The sequence below is a fragment of the Pygoscelis adeliae genome, unplaced genomic scaffold (genome assembly GCF_000699105.1).
Source record: "Pygoscelis adeliae isolate BGI_AS28 unplaced genomic scaffold, ASM69910v1 Scaffold101, whole genome shotgun sequence".
Classification (NCBI taxonomy): Eukaryota; Metazoa; Chordata; class Aves; order Sphenisciformes; family Spheniscidae; genus Pygoscelis; species Pygoscelis adeliae.
Window position 1 is genome coordinate 7977156 of NW_008824238.1, and position 23107 is coordinate 8000262.

Sequence of the window (23107 nt, forward strand, 5' to 3'; positions counted from 1 at the left end):
CAAGGACAAAAATAGAATTTTTCTGCTTAAACCTCCTGAGAAAGCCACAGTAAGACATTATTTCTTCCTAAACGTTTTCACAGCTCAAGGAGTTGTCAACTTATTTAACTCTAGTTAAAGCTAGGGTGACGGGTCTAGCAGTCATCTAAGCTTCCTACTTAGTCAAAGGAGAGAGCGAGCAGCATTCCCAAACATGATTCTTTCTGAATCAGGTACATAAGGTAGAAGGTGCCTGTGTCCATGGAGTAAGCAGGACCCTGGAACTTTTAGAGGCAAAATTAATTTCAATCAGAAAATTAAACTTAATCCAAAATTACTTATTGCTTAACCGAGTCTATCCTTCAAATCACTGAAGTGCTCCTTGTACGGTTCATGAAGATGGTGCAGATCAAGAATAAAATATCTGATGTGTCCATATTTCGTGTCTAACTGAACATTTATTATACCACTGAAAGGATAACATTTTGTTGTGTGAGCCTGCCAGGTACTCAATCTGAAACACTGAGAAACACAAGAGAGCAGAAATGCTCTAGGTTCATCCCCATTATCTTGGTCCCAAAATAGGAAACAAAGAAAAAAAAAAGAAAAAAGAAAAAAAGAAAAAAAAGAAAAAAGAAAAAAAGGAAAAAAAGAAAAAAGAAAAAAAGAAAAAAAAGAAAAAAGAAAAAAAGGAAAAAAAGAAAAAAGAAAAAAAGAAAAAAAAGAAAAAAGAAAAAAAGGAAAAAAAGAAAAAAGAAAAAAAGAAAAAAAAGAAAAAAGAAAAAAAGGAAAAAAAGAAAAAAGAAAAAAAGAAAAAAAAGAAAAAAGAAAAAAAGGAAAAAAAGAAAAAAGAAAAAAAGAAAAAAAAGAAAAAAGAAAAAAAGGAAAAAAAGAAAAAAGAAAAAAAGAAAAAAGATGAGGTTATGCGGTCGGTCTTCCATGTAAATTCAGTGAGGGGAAAGTACTTCGGGCTTTGTAAAACCAGGTAATTGGGGTACAGTAATTATGCTCTGTTGACTTCAGTGGGATTTTGGTGATTTATAAAAGCCAAAGATCCACCCTCTGACCATCTAAAATTAGTTTTCTTTGCCAAAAGACATATGCAGGATCAATAAAATCATAATCAAACCTATTATACATATTAATACAACATTCAATCTCCCATTGAGCTTTTTTCTTTTTTTTTTTTTTAAAAACACTCGGTTCACTGAAAGAAGTCCTTTGCATTTTTCATCACAATCTTATGGCTACCACCAGATGCCTATTTATACACTTAGACTTAAGCAACTATGTGAGTGTTAGCAGAGTATCTGAAATTACATACAGGATTTTTTTTTTAAACAATCAATAATACATATATAAGCATATATTTGGCATAAATATTACTGTGACTATAAATTTACTCTTGCAAATTATTTATAAATCAACTTCACAAATAATATAGCTACAAAAAATAATAAAAATCTAGCATTAGTAACAAAATAGATCAGAAATGGCTTCAGTAGTTGGGACAAAAATGTAATAAAAACACTTGCAATATACAAAATCTGTTTCTTCAAAAACCTCAGCAATTCTACAGTCAGCTCAGAGTCTACAATTGAAAGCTGACTTTCCAACAAACTTGAAATTCTTTCATACATTGTGCAATAAAAGTGTAAGAAGCCAGTTTTCAACTAAGACCTACTTAACAAGAATTTCAACAACCAATTATTGCAGAATACACCAAGATTAAGCAAAATCAGTTCCTTAACACCCAGCTCAAGGAGTAGATAGCCATATCCACGTAGCCTTCAAGCTGCCTTTTGATTCTCATAGATAGAATTAGATGTTACCTTGGAGGCCTCGACCTGGTGTAAAGCATTTTGTCTGCTCAAAGGCCCTCATCACAGCTGGTCCCTTCAGAAGATTGACAATCGAATCGACCTGTTGGGATCAAGGTTCTGTGAGTAAGATGTTTTCTACAGCAACAATTAGAAATTCTTTCTTTAAGAAATATGCACTACAGAAAAGCAGCTTTGGATTCTTTCTTACCTAATGGCTCTAGCTAAAGTAACAAGCCAGGGAGTGTTAGACTAAATCTAAGGACCTGATTAATTCACAGTTTTGAACTATTTACAGAAAACTGAAGGAGAATGAATAAATACGTACCATCCCAGTAAACAGCGGAAAGCAAAAGTAAAAAGAAGAAGTATTTGCTAAAGACATCTTAGCTCAAACATGGACATTAGCATCAAAGCCAAGAAAAATAATCTCATACTTGACCAAAAAGATGCTCCAAACAGCTATGGAGCTTGTCCTGTTTATCATGGGAGATTCGAACACTTATGGGAAGCTCATCGCCTGAAAAATATTTTAAAATGAAAAATTGTTTAGAAGTTTCAGCGTATTTTCTGAAATCTTTGTAGCTTAGATAATCTGCTTTGCACACAGCCTGATGCTTAGGCTTTCAGGATTATAGTAATTGCTCTCCCTACATATTTTGCATTTAGTAGTCACTCAGTAATACAGAAATAGCTCTTAGAGAAAGGACCATATTCAAAACCCAACTGGACATGGTCCTGGACAACCTGCTCTAGATGACCCCGCTCGAGCAGCGGATTGGACTGGATGACCTCAAGAGGTCCCTTCAAACCTCCACCATTCTGTGACCAGAACACAGGATTCTTCTATGCTGGAGAACATCTTAAACAGCAGACTAAATGGCTAAGTAGCGTGAACCTAATATAGCAGACCACAAAGTCACTGAAATGCATTCACCATAAAATTTTTATAGAGACTCTACAGATAATTCACAATCTTAATGTTCTTACTAATTAAATGGTTCTGAGATTTTAGTAATTCAACAAAAATACAGCATCCAAATCCAGTATTTGATACGAAGCTTTTAGTAGTACATAGATCATTTCCTAAGAGAGCACAAAGGAGAAGGACTCTCCTAGGTCACTGCCCTCAGTCACTCGCTCTCTCAGACAACGGGTGATGCAACCTGAACTCTTTCAAAAGCAGTGAAAAATTGAGCTTAAAACTGGTTTTCCTCCTTGCTGTTGCAGCGACAGATAAGAAGTAGCCACTTGATAATTTATAATCCAAATTTATTCATGGTCAATCTAGACTCATTTTTCTTATGTCAGTGAAACATTTAAATAGCACTTTTCTCTCCTTGATTTTTTTTTTTTTTTTAGCTCCTTTAGATGTCCTTACAGCCAGTAGTTATAACCCTTCACAGGATTTTAATTGCAACAGATGGAGCACGGTGCCAAAGAGCCCTGATCTGGAGTTAACCAGGTTAGCTTTGGAACTAGGAGAAAATTAAGTCGTCAGGAGAGTGGGAGTTTCACTGAGCAGCAGTATTTATCAACTCGAACCTGCATCTGCGCTTGGCTAGCACAGACATACTCTTTTAGGCACCTCAGTACTTCAGCTTGATGCTGCACAAGTGTGTATCAGCTCATTTACATCTTAAGTTGAAGATACAGACCCTGGGTCTCCTCTTTTATTAACAGTTCTTTCTCCTTCATCCTTTCCTCTGTATCTGCTCAGCTTTGTAAGTATGTATCATTTCTGGAAAGTAGCTGCCTAGAATTGCATTATTCACAAGGTATCGCAGACACCTTGCATAATGTCATTAATACTTTCCTGTCCCAACTGAAAATACCTCTCCTGGTACGAACAGCAAGAAAATTCGCCTTCTCTATGGCCAAGTCTCACTGGTGGCTCATATTCAAGTAATATGCCCAGTTCTTTCTTTTCCTAAATCATTCCCAAATGATAAACTCTCATCTTTGAGCAAATATTTTTTATTATTAGTCCCCAAGTATATGACCTTGTACTCCATGCAGCTAAATTCCGTCTCATTCCTATTAGCAGCTGCATTTATTTAAATTCAATTTGTCATGGCATAAACAAGAATGTGCTTCTATGTGGTCTCACATTCCTTCCTACAAACATACACAGCCGTATCCTGCTGTCCGGGTGCCGACACAGGCTGAGAGAGCATGCCACACTCACCTAAAATGCTCCTTACTCTGTGCAACGTAACGCACTGTCAAGATCAAGGCATGAAAGTGGTTAAAAGCAGTGACTCTAAGAGCTCTAACTAATTCAGTCTATTCACAGAGATGCTGGAATGTTGGCTCGCTTTCACAGATACATTTCTATTACCAAGGAGGATGCAATTTTTAAAACAAAAACAACAAAACTGCCAGGCAAATGAAAAGAATAAGACTGAATAAAAGGAACAGATTACAAGATTCATAGCTGACTTTTCTAAACATACCTGAATCCATTTCATCACTGTGAAAATAAGAACTGCACTGACTGCTACAAATGCTGGTGAATGAGGCAATGGAGTTCCTATTGCTGTTGCAATCGCTTGGAAAAAAAAAAACACAAAACAAAAAAAGAAATAAAGTCATGTCCTTTAACACAGGCTCTGTATCAAAGTTATGGAAATTCTTTCCCTTTTCCCCTTTTAAATTTAATGATGAGATGATCTGTACCATTCTTTATCAACAATAAACATCCCTATACTTAGGCTATCATTTAATTGGCAATCCTGGTAGGCCTCGGAGGACCAGATGCCCAAATTAGATGATTCAATTGTCTCCCTTCACCTTGCATGTGAACAAATACTTGCAGAATGATAATACACACTTTCAATGCAAAACAACCAACTTTTCTTACACAAGTGACAGTTTTTGAAACTGTGTCCTCAAATGTTTTAGTAACTCCACATTTAAATTCTGTACTACTAGTCCATAGCTAATACAAATGACAAAATACTCTGGTTTATGACTTGCAAACTAGTGTCCATAATGGGTGTAGAAGAAATTTGATCCATTTGAGTAACACCAAAACTCAAATTACAAACTATTTTTCCCTGCCAACCAAAATATAGTTTATGACCCCATCTCTTCCAGCTGTTCATTTTTTAGAGATGTATAGACGTTTACATCTGTGACTTCAGTGAAAACTTCTACGCATAAAAAACATCACCCACATTGGTCTAGTAAGGAGATTTGGGGATTAAAATGTGTATTTTTTTCCTGTGCTTTTCTCTCAAAAATAAATTGTTCCATACAGAAAATAGGAGGAGGACATACCTACTTCTGCCGCATAAACAGAGTAAAACATAGCCTTCTGTACTAAAAATCCTATGAAGATAAATTTGAATTCAAAGTCTTCAGAGTTATTTAGCCACATGAAGATCATTTAATTTCAATGCAGGAAATGCTTAAGTAATTATCCAGCAGAGGGAGTCTTAAAAACCCAAGTGAACATAAGATAATGTAGAAGTGTATCTAAAGGATATTTATACACAATGATCTGGCTTTGGTTTTATGAATTGGGTGTACCCATTCACCAAGATACACATATCTATATTTTATATATAATGCTGCTGCAGTTATACATGTACCCATGTGCTCCCTACCTGTTTTCTTTATTTTGGTAAATACAGAGGTAATCTTTTACTAGTTTTCACATACAGACTTACATTTCCTGGCTAAGGAATATGTTTTGGACCTGTAGCCAACCAGGTAAGTGAATGGAGAAAACTTTTAAATGAAGCAATATGATATAATTACAATCATATCCATTAAGTAGATGAAGACATCAGTAACAACATGTTCCTAACAGAGGGTGAACAGTCCCAAGGAGTATTAAGAATTTCTGGCTGGATGTTAAGAAATGTTTTCTAACTAACTCTATTCACTTATTAAAGTCTCCAAAGGGACGATGAAGGTTATTTAAAACTGGATTGTGCAAAGCATGAGAAAATAAAACACAGGAAAATGAGAAACAGATTAGATGTATTAGCTATCTCATTCTGCATTTATTGTGTTGTATTGTAAGGTTTAGAATGAGACCCTACAACACAAAATGAGAGCATTCTAACAGCTGAAATTAACCTACTAGTTCTAATAATAACCACAATGGCATTATGGGATCTGGAGATTTTAAGTATTGTCTAATGTAATCATTTAAGCAAAGAAACAAAAAATTCCAATCTCACTCCAACACTTGTTCTAAACTCACAGACTTTATGATTATTCTGCATATGGAACCCTAGATTTTATCATTCCTAAATAGCCAGAATGGACTGTAAATGACTGGAATCAGAATAAAGAAAATATTTTACATGAAGAAACACTCATGTTCTAAGTCACAGGTGTGACTTTCTCCACATACAAATCTTGTGCCAGCTGGGGAACTTCCCAATTGGAGCAAACGCAGGCCACTGGAGCAGCTCCTGCACAGTCAGTTTGACACATCATGGACATGCAGAAACCGCTAAATGCGCTTCAGCTGGAACAGCACTTTGCTTGTGTGTTCACCATGGTTAGAACAAGATGAACTTAATCTGTGCAAATTATCTCTACATTTATTTCTGTTCAAATTTATACGCATATTTCTGTTTCTACTCTGACAAAGAATTCCTATCTACCATGCTGCAGTAATCAAATATTAGCTTATGAAAGAGATCTTGGCAACACAGGGTTCTGTAGAAAAACAATGACCCTACCAAGATTCTACTTTCTGAGCATAATAATGAACCATGATAATGAACAAATAATGAACCCTTATTTTACTTGCAGCTAAAATTTTAATTCAGATTTTATATCGTGTAATTAACCAATTCTCTCCAAGCAACAGAAGATAATCTTTATAGGACCTATGCTTGATTTAATTACTCCTTCCTTTTCAAAATTCTTTGTATTTTCATTCACAGTGAATGTGATCCATTATGAATTCTAGAGATGAGATGATGCTACAATATAGAGTGGAAGAAGGTGACGAATATATGTTGAGAAACAGATATTTGTTTTTCTTTAGATCAGCAAGAGCAGCGGCTCTGGCATTTTGCTTTCCATGGCAGATATTTGGTTTGTTGTTGGGGAACATAATAACACAAATTATTTCTGCTTTTTATAAGACACGTAATCTAAAGTAAAGCTTTACAGCTCTGGCTCTGATATCCTATAAAGGTTAGGGATACCAAGATCTAATAACTAATCTGTACTCATGAAGGAGTTTATTTTACACATGTTGTAACACATCTTGATGCTAGCTATTCCTCTGTTACAAATGTCAGAATCATTATATTCTGATAGTCTTCATAGCCACTTGACAGTCTACAAACCCACAGGTTTGATTCAGTTAACAAAAAAAAATATTATTAGTAAAGTTACCTGTAAGAATCCCTGTTGCTGATGGTATCATGACCAGAATCTTCTTGTTCATCACCTGTCACACTGAAACAGACTTTCTTCCCATTCCTTTCCCCCTTTTCATTATCACTGTCTGCTGGTATTAAAGGCTCAGGTGTTTTACGTTCTGATTTGGGAGAATATGTTATTGAAGAAAGAAGGCTGTGAGACAAAAAAAGAAAAGATAAATTCATGTTTTTCAAAAGTGAGCTAACAACAGGATAACACTTCTTGTCAACATCCTCCAACTATTATTCTATAATATGTGAAGGGAACATCTTAATTCCATCCATATCTATTTGAAACAAGGGAAGAAAGTGACACATTCTGCTGTTAAAAAGTGTAACAGTGAAACCCATTAGCATTACTAAATACTCAATCGTGTATGAAGGCAATGATTCTGGCTGGGGAAGAAATACAGCACAATCTTGAACAATTGGGGTCAAATTTTATATTAACATAACTATTTTTAAACACAAACCATGTACTTCTCAGCATAAATCAAGAAAACAAACCAAAGAAACTATATCTCTGTGAAAAGCATGTATTTTCTCAATTACTACTGTACCAGACATGCCAGCCTGCATCAGAAGCTATTTTACTAAGGCATTTTAAGAATCTTTATTAACATATCTGTGTATTTCCTGACATTCAAAGTGTCTAAGTCACTATCACTAGTAAAACTGATGATTAATCTACAAGCTTCTGTGACGAGCACAAAAGTGACATCCAGTCAAGAAGAGAGAACAGTGCAGACTGATACATTTAGAACATGCACAAATCCTGGAAGTAAAAGATTCATATTCTTGGGTGATTAACTCATCTTGAGATGTTCTAATTTACTTTCAAGATCAGAACAGCTATAATGGGCAATTGTCCTTTAATTCCTACTACTCAAACACTCCATTAGAATGACGTTTTAAAACTATTATTTGGATTTGAAAGGCAGCGTTTTTCTTGCAAACAAAACCCCTTCTGAATACCTGAAATCAGAAGACACTGAATTAAGCTTTTTTTCCTGTAAAGTACTTAGACACGGTAGCAGGGTTTTATTGTAGGACCTGTCAGAATGGTCAACTGGCAAACTTTCTACCAAATACATGGAAGGATTCAAAGATACATTAGATGGTTTTGTAATACGTAATTCTTACTTCTGAAGGGAAACTATGGGAGATGCATAACTTTTGTGAACAAAAATGCTGCCCTAATTGTTATTGAAGGGTAGCATTCAGAATTCCTTCTTTTACTCTTATTTCTCGCCACACATATTAGCATTGTCACATTACGCAAGGGGGGAATTCTGATTTTAAGTGGTTTAGAGCTCTATCTTAATTTTGTGGGGCTCTGCCAGTTGAATTCATTCATTCTTAATCCTAACAAAGTTAAGTTTGTTCAGCTACAGTTACATCAGTACTGAGCTATCAATTTCTCTACTCTTCTGACAAAGATATTCTACCAGAAAACAACCTGATCCTAAGCTGTTCTTGAAAGTTGAAGTTTCTGGACTCAGAGCCATCACTTTTTGCATACAAAACACAGACAATGTGTTCAACACCATGTTCAACTACAACATTTTTGAGTATACACAAATAATTTCCTGACTCTCAGGAATGGACAGGGTTTTAAGAAAGAAATTAAGAAACCATATACTTCGGAAACGCAACAGGGTAGATTATCCTTATAATGCTGTCTGTTGCCTGTATAGCAATTAATACATACCTCAAATGGTGTATCGAGCTTGTTCTCATTGAAATCATGACCTGACAGATGTTAACATAGGGTTTGACATTAACTTTAGGGAAACAAGGATGATAAGTAAAGCTTTTTAGCAAATCCTTTCATCATTTCTGCATAACTTTCTCTGGCTAAGAGCTAACAAGAGATAGACAAATAGGTATTTATCCTACACATAGGAAAAGGTACTGATCTGAACTGTAACTGAAATAGAGAAAAACTATACAAAAGGTATAATTTTACTGGACTTCAAATCCACCCATCCACCAGACAGACATCTTTTGGGCTACACGATGCCTTAACACTTCATATCAGTGTGAAATCACAACTGAGTTCTTCCCTATCACTTAAGTCACCAGTTAGCAGGATTCCATGAGGACAGGAAGAAAGATGGGGACCATATTTTACAGCAGTGTTCAGTTTCAATCTACCTGCTAAAGCACCCATGTTCTTGAACATGTCCTAAAATAAATGTGTTATGAAAATGTAAACCTTAGAAAATCAGGTCTTCATACTTGTAAAACTTACTTTCTGAATACGAAAATACAAGAGGGGTTCAAAAAGGGATTAGACAAATTCACGGCAGATCATTCTAACAGTGCTCTCAAAACAAAAGGTCCATTCCAAGAGGACCTTGTAGCACTGCCTGCTGGAAGATGAGATGAGATAAGGACAAGGATTAATCTAAACTTTTGCTTTTTCTTGTGTTCCCGTTATAATCCACTTCTAGGAAAACAACAATGGGCTTTGGGCAAATCCATTCTGGTAATTTCTTGTGGATTTTGTTGTTGCAAGAAAATAATCGAGAGTAAGGAACAAGCATAATGAACTGCAATTTCAGCTCCTGAAAATATCTTCCCCTGAGTAATTATTTGTCAAGACACAGACAGACTATTACATCCTCTTCTTTTATGAGACTGTTTAGTCACTGCTGCCAAGATCTCAGTAAAGACTGATGAAGGTAGCTGGAGCTTTTCCTAACGGAGCTTTTCACTTTCTCTCAGCAGGCAGGCTCTTTTTCTAAGGAAAATTTTTTTGCTGAACTACCATGAACGAAAGCTGGAACTTTGGATAACAGAGTTCTGGAGCTGGTGGTTCCTGAGGTCACTGAAATGCTCTTAGAAACCCAATTCATGGATTCTAAGACACAAAAACACAAACCTGGATGCAAACCCCCCCCAATAATCATGCTTAAATAGACTTTTAAGTGTTTTTTTTTTCTTTTTAAACACAGCACATGCACATTATATTTTCTTTGGAGATGGGTCTACCCCAAACAAAATTATCTTAGATGTCTATCTCTTATAGGAGAAATATGTGAATGAGTAGTAACTAACAGCTAGAAAGTCTCTGTAACTATGATGAAAATTTCCATGAAACAGAGAAATTTAAATCTCGACCAAAAAAATCCTCACATGTGGAATTAATCCTATATGCAACCCAAATCAACACAATCCTAAAAGTACGTCAGAAACAAACAAAACCTGCTATGATCAGTCAAAGCATTAAAAATGGATAGCCACAGGCAGTAACAAAAAACCTCTGCAACCTCTGAGCTGCTTTGCCTTTTCCTCACTCCACGCAGGCTCGGAAAATGTTCAAGCCTCTTGTATACTCCCAACAGACATCTTTCCAAAAAACAGCTGGGATCGTGGAAGCACATTGAGTGCATGTGAACCAAGAACACAGCAGAGTCACCATATAGAAAACAACTTGAAGAAGGACTTATTTCTGTATAACACCTAGCATCAAGGGTGGCCATCTGGCAGTGGTACTAAAGAAGTACTGGGATACTATTAAACTATTTGAACGAGGAGTCAGTGGAACTTTAAGAGACTGTGGAAAGGGGACATATGTCTTTTTTGTGTCTCTCTCTCTTTCTTGCTCCTTCAGTACTGTATTTCTTATGCAACCCAACCTCATCAGCAAGCCATGACAAAAGTTATTATGACGATAATGCTAGGAGTACACAACCTTCTCTTAGACATTCCCTTCCCACAATCCACAAGGTCTCTTCAGGTGAAATACTTGTTTTTCAGTTCACTTTCATTCATTAACAGATAAGGAGAGGTTGGGCAGATAACACTGCCCCAAGATTTTGGGAGTTGAGAGAGAGACCATTACTGACCTCAACACAGAGCAGAGACATCTAGTAACATGAAAGAGCAACGGTTTTTCAACAGTACTGTTATAAAGGGTACCAAAGAGTCATTTAGTAGCCCAATTTTTCTATCATTCAATATCATATAAATTTAGTTGTGATACCGTGTTCATATTTTCTGTCCTGAGAAAATTATAATAACGAGGATTGCTTATAATAATAAGCAATTCAGTAAATAAAGACATTAATTTTATTGTTGCTATGTCATAACAGAAAACAGAAGTTCTACAGTCTATAAAGTTCAAGGATCGGTATGTTCAAGCATTTCCTCCTAGCTGCTGAAGTATGAATATTTCTAATTAAAGCACACCTGTTCGATTATCCTATCTTGTTACTCATCTGTTGTTTCTTAGTAGTCCTAACTTTTCTCTCAAGAGTAATTAGTAGCTGTAACTATGTTCTAATATAATGCACCATGTACTGCTGAACTGCTCGCACCCAGATAGTCCCGGCTTCCCTCTTCCCTATTCAGCACTTTTAAGTAGGTCCCTTGGCTATCCTGTTTCCCGTATAGAACCACTTTCCTCCACAGTAATTACACACCGGCAGTCCACTCAAAATCTGTGAGAAATCAAGCATGAAAAGTCTCAGTCTTACAAATAGCAAAAGGTAAAATTTGCTAAGTAAATCTGTTCACCATATACAAGATCTGCTACAAGGTCAGTGTACAGGAAATTTATGGAAGAAAAAAAAGTGAACCCTTGTGTTTACTGTCACAACTGTGTGACTCTCAAAATGAAAATACATATATATGTATGTATATACCTATACACACAAAATATATGTGTGTGTAGTTATATATACATGTGTATGAAAGAAATGCTTAGAAGTTCCTGTGTTTTTGCATCACAGGCTCAAGCGAGTGGAAAGGAAAGGCGTGGCAGACTGGTAACTGGAAAATCCTGAAATATTGACTGAACTTCCATATATAATTTTCTGACTTCCTTGAAGAAGAGTGACAATACAGACTTTACAGACAGTCATTTTTAAGTGCACCCAAGCACTGAAATTATCTTAAATTTAATTAACTGACTTCATCTTCAGCATGATAATTAGGAGAACTACGTAAAAGCACAGAAAACATTTTCTTTAAGAAATTTGAGGCTACCCTTACTTTCATTCCTATTGCAGTATGTAATACATTACAATTACTTATTACTGTGTAGCTATTACGTTACATTACTATTAGAACAGTAAAAAAAAATTCCCACTCTGAAATAACTATGAAAGGACAAGTCATTGTACGGTCTTCAAAATAACAGGAGAAGCAATGATACAACACTTTCCCAAACTGGAGATTATGAAAGATTGGCTTTTAAACTTAAAAAGTTATGTTATTTATATTTTCAAAATTAATAATTTCTGACATTTGCATTACATATGGGATCTTTCAAAACTGAAAGACCTATCATCCTCCTTCATCTTCATCCCAAGACAGCAAATAGCCTAGCAGTCAACCCACTTATCTCACAAATGGAAAAACAAGGTTTAAATCCTTGTCCTGAATTAGGACAGAATGTGGTGAGACTCTGGGTCTCTCACATTCAAGCCAAGTGCCCTAATCACTCAAGAGTGGCTCTCCCTAGATCCATAGTTCTTCACTAAGGCCAATTTGTTTTTGAAAACTGTCTAACAAATTAATAATCTTCCTATGGGTAAAAAATGCTTTACCTACAAGTTCATCTTCGGGAGTATTCAGCAATACCTGAAGAGTTCAACAAAAGCTATTTTCATACCTCTGCCCTTTGTTTCCATTCCTAGTGAAATTTTAGATGACATGTGGGCCTCATATTTCTCTCACCTCAAAATAATTAGCATTTCCACATTCTAGAGAAAACCTACAAACTGAAGTGGGAAAAAATCAGGGACGCTGGGAAAAAGAACAAAATATAATATTACCTACACTTAAATTCTCTGCCTTATTTCAATTCTATCTGAAATCAACAGTCATCCTACACTACACAAAGAGGATACCCAAATTTATCAGTACCTTCAATGGAAAAATTAAAAGCAAGTCCAGATGGTAACATTTACTTACTCATCTATTTGACAGACACATGTTTCCACCTCTTTCAGTGCAGCTTGTAATTTGAACAGCAATTTTTGATAGACATCTTGTGTTTCTAAATCTTCTTCTTTTAAGAGGTACCTCAGACCATGGCCCTCTTGCTGGCCAAGAGACTGTCCTGAAGGGGCAGCCATAGTAGTAATGGTATGTTGGACATAAATCATGGGATTCAATTTACCTGGGAATAATCCAAAGAGGTTACATCATTATCTTCTTTTCAACATACATTTTGAAGTTAGTAGAATACCTAACAGACATTGAAATATTTTCCTGCTTAAAACTTCATGTAATTATTTTATTTTGCATTTTAATCTAAGTCAAGCTATTTAAGGAAAAAGTTATTGTGAAATTATGACTGGCCTTTATTTTGCTTTAAAATAAACCTAAGTATCGAAAATAGGGGGATTTCATAAAGGCTTGTCCTTAATCTTCATATTTGGGACAGGAACCTAAACCAGTTACCTTTTAAGACTCTCTATCAGAAGGACTGGAAGTAGTTCTTTCAAGCTCAGCTGACTTACCTTGATCAGTGTTTTTATTCTCCTTTTCATGGGAAGCATGTTTTCTGCTGTCTAACTGTACACCAAAGGCACTACCAAGGGAAGTTGAGGTTTTAGGGTAGGACACTTCCATCACATTGATATGGCAATTGGTTGGACAGAAATCACTGCTGTGAAGTGGTGAAATCTTTGACTTAGCTTGTTTGAAGGTAGGCCAAGCTCTGTTTTTTAATACTCTTGAAAACTGGAAGTGAGAAAGAAAACAAAATTTTGATTAACAGCTTTTGATGTGTCAGCACTTGGCTGACAAAACTTGTGTACCTGACTAGAAAACAAAAGTTTAAGGTATTTCAGGCATCCTTGACTTCAGATGCCTTGACTTCGTAATTTCCATCTTTCTCTACAAGGGAAAGAAAAAATATTTTTCATTTTATATTTTTGAGGGGTTGGTTTTTGAAGTAAATTATATTTACAAATGTAAATAGCCTTGTAACAAAGAGAGAGAATTTATTTTCTTTGCAACATAATAAAATATTAAGTGTCTTCCTGGGAAGAAAGTCTGGAAACGCTCTATGATCCAGTGCCGTAGTGCACATGACATTTAAAAATGCCTGCTGACATAGATGTTTTCAAGTCAGTGTCTTGCAAAAATTTCTGAAATTTTTGCCTGAAGCTATAATAAAGACAGAATTGGAAGCTATGAATTATGAATTTCATATTCAGGAAGGATGAAGTCCCCCCCTAACGGTTTCCTGGGCTGCATTAGGAGAGGCATTGCCAGCAGGTGGAGGGAGGTGATCCTGCCCCTCTGCTCAGCACTGGCAAGGCCACACCTGGAGTACTGGGTCCAATTCTGGGCTCCCCAGTAAAGGAGAGACATGGACATACTGGAGAGAGTCCAGCGAAGGGCCATTAAGATGATGAAGGGACTGAAGCATCTCTCCTATGAGGAAAGGCTGAGAGAACGGGGACTGTTCAGCCTGGAGAAGGGAAGGCTCAGGGGGATCTCATCAATGTATTCAAATACCTGAAGGGAGGGTGCAAAGAGGACAGAGCCAGGCTCCTTTCAGTGGTGCCCAGTGACAGGACAAGAGGAAACGGGCACAAACTGAAACAGAGGAGGTTCCCTCTGAACATCAGGAAACACTTTTTCACTGTGAGGGTGACTAAGCTCTGGGCAAGCTGGCCCAGAGAAGTTGTCAGATCTCCCTCCTTGGAGATACTGAAAAGCCACCTGGACACAGCCCTGGGCAACCACCTCTAGGTGGCCCTGCTTGAGTAGGGGGGGGTTGGACCTCCAAAGGTCCCTTCCAACCTCAACCATTCTGTGATTTTGAGTGATTCTGTGAAGCTGATAAACATTAGACCATAAAAATTGCAAACACCATATTTTACAGACTTTGCTAATCCATCACCTCTTCTCTCCGCCATGTATCAGCTCAGCAATGATGAACTTTTTTTCCCCCCTCTGTTTTATAGCCTAATTCTAATACAGTGCTTAGCCACATCTCCTTCAGTATAACACCTGAAATTTTGTGCACACTCTTGAACAGGCTTAGAGTTATTTGTTTTTTAAGATGAGAGGATGTCAACCCAAAATGGCTCAGACTGAAATTGTACTAAATTTGGACACTTGGAAAATACACCTACTTCAGAATCATAAAAGTCATGAGATCAAGCTCTCCCGTTGGAAAAAAGACTTGTCAGTCACAAGTAGGATTTTTGTCAAAATGTGTCCCTTCCAGTGCAGTTTGTTGATAGGGGAGAATTTTTTCTGGGAAAGACATAATCAGTTCCAAGTCCCTGGTATTTTAATCACAGCATCTCTCCAGTCAAACTATTGCACAGACCTACCTCAGCTATAGAGCATAGCTCATGCATAAGAATATTTTCAAAGTTAACTTGCAAAGTTCCTTCCCTAATAAATGTCAGTACAAATTCAGTCAGTCAAGTTTTGACTAACACTTCAGTAGAACAAAGGTATGTCCCTTCTGAGTAATAACAGGTTTTTGTCCTGGGATTTAAATTTCTGTTTATTTTGGTGTCATATTACTTCAGCCTGATGAACATTTGACTGATTAATTACATTTAAATCTTTATATCAGGACAAGATCTGGAAGGTTACAAGAAATCCAATTATGGACTTGTTCAAAGGCTGAAGAATGTACAAATAGTTAAGAAGGGCACTAAGGACATTCAACGATGAAAATGTTCCTGCAAGCACTGCATATTTCACATCTCAATCTCCCACACATCCTGCTCCAGAGAGACCAAATGCCTGGCTACGATTTAATCAGGTCATAAGTCAGGCCCAAAATTCTTTTCATATATGTGTTGAGAAACATCTGGGACTCATGGCACTGGACTCGAGGTCTATTATGAGCAAAATGTTCTGATAATAATAATAGTAGGAAGTGCAGAAATCTACAGGGTTTCTATTTATAGAATTCAAACTTTCACAGTGAAACCAGGAGCCAAGCCGAGCTCAGGCACTCTGAAAGTCTCCTGTAACTATGGTTACCTTTACCTTGCCAGGAAACGACATATCTATTCCTGAAATTCATTGCGTTACTAATTGTCATTAAAAGCTGTGACTGTGAAACTACTGATTTTTGAGCAGATAAGCTTGAAAGTGCAGTTTGTATCATCAATATCTGCTTCTAGACAGTATAAGCACTATGAAAACTTCCCCGAGGCTGTTCATTTCATATCCAGCATAACTCAAAATTCATTTATTGTCTTGGCCTCCTGTAAAGAGACTGTACATCATGCTAGAATTTTTTGGCTACAGGAAAGGTATAAACCACCTACATGTTATGCGAGCTCTAAATACACTATTATTAATGTCAAAACTAATTAATTTGTTTTTTAAAAAAGATATTTTGATTTTTAATCAATTTGAAAACACGGAGGTTTATAATTCAGGCAAACAATGGAGAGATCGGATGTTTGGTAACACAGTATCAGAATCCTTTTGATGTCTTCTTCTGTGACTCAACTCCTCAGTTTATTCCATTCCTTGTCAGAGAGCACCCTGAAAAGTCTTTGGAAAGCCACTTTTTGGCCTTCATCCTACTAAAGCTACAGGTTTTCCTTACAGGTTTCCCTCCTTTTCCTTTGAAAAACAAGAAAACATTATCTGTTCTTTTCCATGCAACTTTCAGAACTGTGTGAAGCTTCTATGCTGAACCTCTTTTTCCTTTTTTTTTTTTTCCCCAATTTTTTGCATATTAAACTCTCAGAACAGACCAGTTTGTAAATGTCACAACTCAGACCCCCAACTGAGATAAGGCAGGGCAGAGCCAGTTCTGTCTAACCAGAGAGAGTTGGGGTTGTTCAGCCTGGAGAAGAGAAGGCTTTGGGGAGACCTTATTGCAGCCTATCGATACTTATAGGGGGATATATAGTATCAGTACTATACAGGGGGCTTATAAAAAAGATGGTGGCAAACTTTTTAGCAGGGCCTGTTGCGACAGGACAAGGGCGAATGGCTTTAAACTAAAGGGGGGGAGATTTAGACTAGATATAAGGAAGAAATTTTTTATGCTGAGGGTGGTGAAACACTGGCAGAGGTTGCCCGGAGAGGTGGTGGATGCCCCATCCCTGGAAACATTCAAGGTCAGGTTGGACGGGGCTCTGAGCAACCTGATCTAGTTGAAGATGTCCCTGCTCATTGCAGGGGGGTTGGACTAGACGACCTTTAAAGGTCCCTTCCAACCCAAACTATTCTCTATGATTCTATGATTCCATTTTGGGCCTACTTCAAACTAGTTCCAAACTCCCAAGAATTAGGTTGCATGGGATAGGAACCAGAAGCCAGGATGAGAAAATAAGTTTGCATTAACAAATTGGCAAGCGGTTGATTCATTTATGCCCTGCTTAGCTAAACAACTATAGAGAAATACACTGACAGCAACTAGAGGTCATACTCCGGGTTATTTATTCATTCACATCTCATTAATTTAGATCTCAAGTGTATGAAAGTCAGCACCTTCTCCTTTTTTCCATGCTATAATGTTTTATTAACCCAAGTTAATCTAACAATTTACAGAGCTATTACTATTAATAGTCACGCTAGAAAAAGTCATAACATTTTGAAGGGTAAAAAAGATGAATAAAAGGGTAACAATTTGGTATTTAAAATTAAGATGCATTAGAAGGAAAAAACAACTCTGCTGTTATTGCTTCATTTTTGGTTAACATCTGCAAATTCACTAGAGTATTGGTTTAAGGCATTTACAAGAATGCTGGGCCTTTTGTGGGAAATATGCAGTTGATTGTATCTACAATCAAACACAGCGAACAAGAAAGGATACGATCTACCCAGTGTCTAAAAAAGGGATAATAAAAAGCACGGTTTGAAATCAATTTATGCAATTACTCAGGTTGGGCATTCACGCCTCAAAATAGCTAAGCTTTCAGCCATATTTTTGTCATTGCAATAGACATTTTGAAGAGTTGTTCAAACTGTACCACATTCCCCTGTTTTTCCCTTAAAAGACAAATATCACCAAGCTTAGGACATGCCGGTCATACCTTTTTATAACTAGAGATTCTTCGGTAGATATGCTCAATTTTCTCACTGCAAATGACACTGAATTTACTTTGAAGCTCGGTGGGGATCACTTCGTTTAAGGAATTGAGGCTGTTGCAGTTCTGCACAAAATGTTCATCGCTTTTTGCCAGTGCTTCAAGAATCTAAGATAATAAAAACAAGAGCAGTATGTTATGAAATAAGATGACCAAGATAACCCCTTACTTAACCCCTTACTTATCATCCCTTATAATTAAAGCTGAAAAGCCTGATAATCAGTTGCCTTTTAACATTACAGGCAATGCTGCATAACAACAATTAATGAAACTTGGGAAGCTAAGAGGTTTCTTTAAATCTATCCCCTGCATAAGTTATACCCATAATAAGTACTTTTATTTGGCTTCTCATGACATTGTCTGCTAATGGATTTACTACTAATTTCCCACTAATGTAACCACTATGGCTCCTCTGAAATACATTATCTGCTGTATTTACTTGAACAGCACATATTATGCAAAGCTGATGAATTAATTCATTACTTGTAGCAAAACTTTGGTCTGGCAGTATAAGCGATACTAACGCATCGAAAAAGCATACAAGAAAACTGAGTGCTATCCTCTTGTACGTTCTGCATATATAAACAGGAAATAGGGAACAGAATAAGCTATACCGCCCTGCAAAGACTGAAGTCTTGCTATGATGGAAATAGCACCGGGAAATGATGGTGATAGAAAACTGAAAAAAGGCGTGTTGAAGAGATGAGGGTTTTATGTAGCCCTTTTTTTGGAGTTAGAGTTACATTTCAGGCATTGAAATTCACTGTGTTACGGAACTTGGGAGATGCCTATTGCTGGTTGGGTCCAACTCTGAAGATGTGTTTGAAAAACATACCCAAAATTACTTTCTAACAAAGGCACCCAAAATCCAGATTAGGCACCTAAATAAGAAAAGGCTCGCATTTTAGAGATACTCAAAGAAATCTGGACAAACAGCACATACAGTATTAATCCATCATGGGACTTATGTCTGTAATTCGCTTCTGCTACAGGTCATTAATGTACTATCCACCATCACAGATGTAATATACGATTTATAAGCTTGACCAAGGAGTTTAGAAAAAAGCAACAATGTACAGAAATTTTGGACTGCAAAATCCCAAGTGTTTAAGAAGTCACAGATTATAAATTACTAGATCCTGAGAGAATTTTTTTCTCAGGTCCCCAGCAGGATGAATTAAGGAAAGCCTTTCTGCTGCAGCATTTAATTGCTGTATTAAAACACCCCAGTCACTTTGGTCCAATTTTTAAGCTTCCTTTATGTCAGTTTTTATTAATAATACAAATGTAAATAATTCAAGTGGATTTTTTTACAGCTGTACATTAAAATAAGTGCATTCAAAACCAGTAACTTTTGCAGCACAACTTTGGATATTTTCTCATGGTAATAATTAACACAAAGATTTGCACAAGATAGGAAAGCAGTCCAGGATTACTTCACTCCCCTACTACATATGATGCAGAACAGAGATGTTTAAAAATGCAAAGCAACAATAAATACACAGCAAAGAGAGAAAGAAGCATATGGAGAGAAGCATAAGACCCCACTGAACGCACAGAGGAGTTTATGTTTAGAGTATTTAAAACCACTTGCAGACAGTTATATTTGATGAAGTGTCACTACAATTTTTATTATTGCCTTTGAGTTAAGGGACCTGGTTTTTCTAACGGTGGACCTTCTGTAGTCATTTAGACCACCATGACTTGATATAAACATTATATTATTCTAACATAGTCACATTACATCTCCTTATTGTTTTTAATCATTTCTGAATATTTAATTAGCCAGCCTAAACACTAAGGGGGATGACACTGCATTATTTAAGGCCAGAATCAGTGTGCTGGGAGCACTTCTTTACTTAACTACTCCATGTACAACAATGGAAAAATAGTTCTTAAGCAGTTAGGAAATAATACCTTAAACTTTTTATATGAACTTGTAATTACAGCAAGAATTAACATCTTTCAGGCCAATGACTTGAAGCATCGACTAGACCAGCTCTAGCAAATCTTGTGATGTTGGTGCAAGAAGTTACTCCCCTGCCTGTCAACCTGACCTGCTCCCAAGTGAAGTCAGGGAAAAGAAACATGTGCCCATGCCTCAGTCATTTCAGGAAAAGATCGGTACCTTAGTTTACAGTTCTGATGGAAAGATCAACAGAAAAAGAAATTTGCAGATATCAATACACTCCCCAAAAGCTTGGGCTTTCACAGTTATATTAAGCGTACTTTGTTAGTTTGCATATGCATGTGAAAAGACAAAAACAAACTTAGCAAAGGAGCTGTATTACAACCTTATTTGTCAATCTGACCCAGACAATACCAGATATATGTAAAAAATTTCACATCCCATTCATAACAATCACAGATTTTACCATTTGGAAATATTCACAAAATAAAAACTCCAAAGTAAACTCTAAAGTTGCACTTGGTTTTTTTCTTCTTCTGTGATTTTGCCAATGTCTGTGCGCCTGTATATGCACAGCTTTATTTTACTATCAGAGACAGAAAAGACAGATGTTGTGCTACTCCTTTTACTGAAACAAATTTTAAAAGTTGCACATGCAATTCTGATGAGATTAAATAATTTTTGGAAACTACAGCCTACCTTCACCAAGTTTTGACATTTCAGTGAGTCTTTGACTTTCAAGTTTTATGTGATAATTAAGAAAAAAGGGAGAGGGGCAGGAGGAATGGAAAACTTTCAAGTTCTTTAACATTTTTTCAGTTCAGAGGCTCAATTTATAACCACACCATAACTTAGTTTGCTTCCCGAGTACACAATCGTCCTCCAAAATGTCAGAGGGATAAAGGTGACCAATTGTAAGATATTAAATGAAATACATATAATCCTAAGAATAAGCAAAAGACAGGTGTTGCTCCATTGGTATTAAGCATAGTAAGAATTAATACATACAAAAATTGCTTCATACCTTTGCAGTCAAGCTGAAAAATCCCTTTGGTTCAATCATTTTTTCTAACACGTGGCACTTTATTCCAGCTGTGCTGTCGTACTCATAAACCACTCCATACTCCAGATGAACATTGTCAACAGTCAGACTCACATGATCTTTCTTCCCATCAATTATGGCCATAGTGTTAAATTTGTCAATTACCTCTAGAATAAAGAAAATAACACAAATCAGTTGAGGAAGGTTGGCCATTAAACACACTAAAAATGACACAGGCAAACATTCTAGAAACAGGTACGCTGTGATCATCCTATTTAAAAACATTCATCAAAAAACCCAGCTACCAGCTGAATGATTTAAAAATCAGAACATCAGTAGGTTTATGGATGTTAAAATACTAGATTGCTAAAGAGGCATGAACAGACAAGTCACAGTAGTCTCTCTTTACATACAAACAGTTATTGAAGGGGACTAATTCAATTTCATTTATAATCCAGAGACATAAAAAAGCAACAAAAAAAGGGAAAACTGAGAACTTCTAAATAAACTAGAAGAAAATGGCCATGAAAAGTGTCAACATTCAGAAAAGAAACCACAGTATCAGCATTTACCCAGAGAACATAAATACAGTTCACGTTAACTGTCTCTTTAATTACCATGATGCATATGAATGCAGCTTTACCTAAATGTTAATTGCCTGAAAATAATCTGAAGGATAGCTGATTTGTTATTTCTCATGCAGTAGTGACTAACACATCTAATTTAGCCTTAAACGATTACTAGGGGTGAAAATAAATCAGGTAATTCCTAGGATTATGTATCCTATGAATGAAAATTGAATAGCTTTTCCCTGAAGTATTCACAGAAGCTTTTTCTTGAAATGGGAAATATAATAATTTTCAGAGAACAGCACGTTAAATTTGCATCTTTAAAATACATAAAAAAGCAAATCCTTATGTAAAATGCATCTTACGGTCTGCTTGCAATTTCCTCTCTGAAAACAAAACCACTGCCTATATTTTCCTTGCTACTACACCAACGTTCTCAGCAACAACAAAATCAAAGCGAGCACCACATACCTTCCACTTTGCAGTCAAAGGCATCTCCTCCATCATCTCCAGAGGGCTTGGTGTTTGTTTTCTGAAGATCTTCCTGTGCACTTTCAATGCTGTTGTAAACCCACTGTATAGAATCTTGCTAAAAAACAACCAAAAAAAGACAGCTAGGAAAAGCTTTGCAAGTGTAATTGATAGCAACTTATTTCACTGCTCTCAAACATGAAATAGTTGCTTAAATTCCTTGATTATTATCAGCATTATTGCCTTCTGATCTCCAAGTTAAAAATAATATTTTGAAAATTACAGAGAATTTTGGCTTTGTCTAAAACCATCTGAAGCATTTTGTCAACTTATTTTTTATTTCAGAGCACACTGTCATAAGACAGTGTGAAATCTGTGACAGCATGACATCCATCAGCTTCATGTCTCTGCCAAAAATAATCTAAGACATTTCAAATCAAACTGCAGATTGAAAAATATTTGAGACAAGAAATCATGAAAAAATAAAGAGAACCGATTTTTGCCTTGCTAAATCTGCTGTGCGTCCACAAATCTCCTGGCAAATATTATGGAATACCAACCAAAGATATAGTATGTCCAGTTAATCTATCACCCATGTGTCACTGGCAAGAATATACACTACAGCCGTCATTACTTATATTTGCCTTTACCACAGTTATTTTACTAGATGCTCTTTATTTTTCCCCCAGATTGGCAAAACGCCCCAAAAGGACAGAATCACAGGCCCCAAAAGTCCAGCATCTTATGTGACTGAGTGACACGTGAGCACAGGAATGGAAGCTTGGTCATGCAACCTATGAAGAAGCCGCGTGTATGCCTTTGTCATGGTTTAACCCCAGTCAGCAACAAAGCACCACACAGCCCCTGACGGTGGGA

The 23107-nt window shown here is 36.5% G+C and overlaps 1 protein-coding gene across 1 annotated transcript in view; it reads right to left on the minus strand.

Annotated features, from left to right (window-relative positions):
- Positions 1-23107, minus strand: part of PREX2 (phosphatidylinositol-3,4,5-trisphosphate-dependent Rac exchange factor 2) — a 187005-nt gene that overhangs the window by 58144 nt on the left and 105754 nt on the right. The window contains 10 exon segments of the mRNA XM_009335042.1: positions 1-22; positions 1812-1902; positions 2237-2319; positions 4256-4350; positions 7170-7349; positions 13121-13328; positions 13672-13894; positions 18187-18348; positions 21174-21358; positions 22232-22349. The exon segment at positions 1-22 is cut by the window's left edge and continues 131 nt beyond it. Coding sequence (XP_009333317.1) covers positions 1-22; positions 1812-1902; positions 2237-2319; positions 4256-4350; positions 7170-7349; positions 13121-13328; positions 13672-13894; positions 18187-18348; positions 21174-21358; positions 22232-22349 — 1367 coding nt within the window.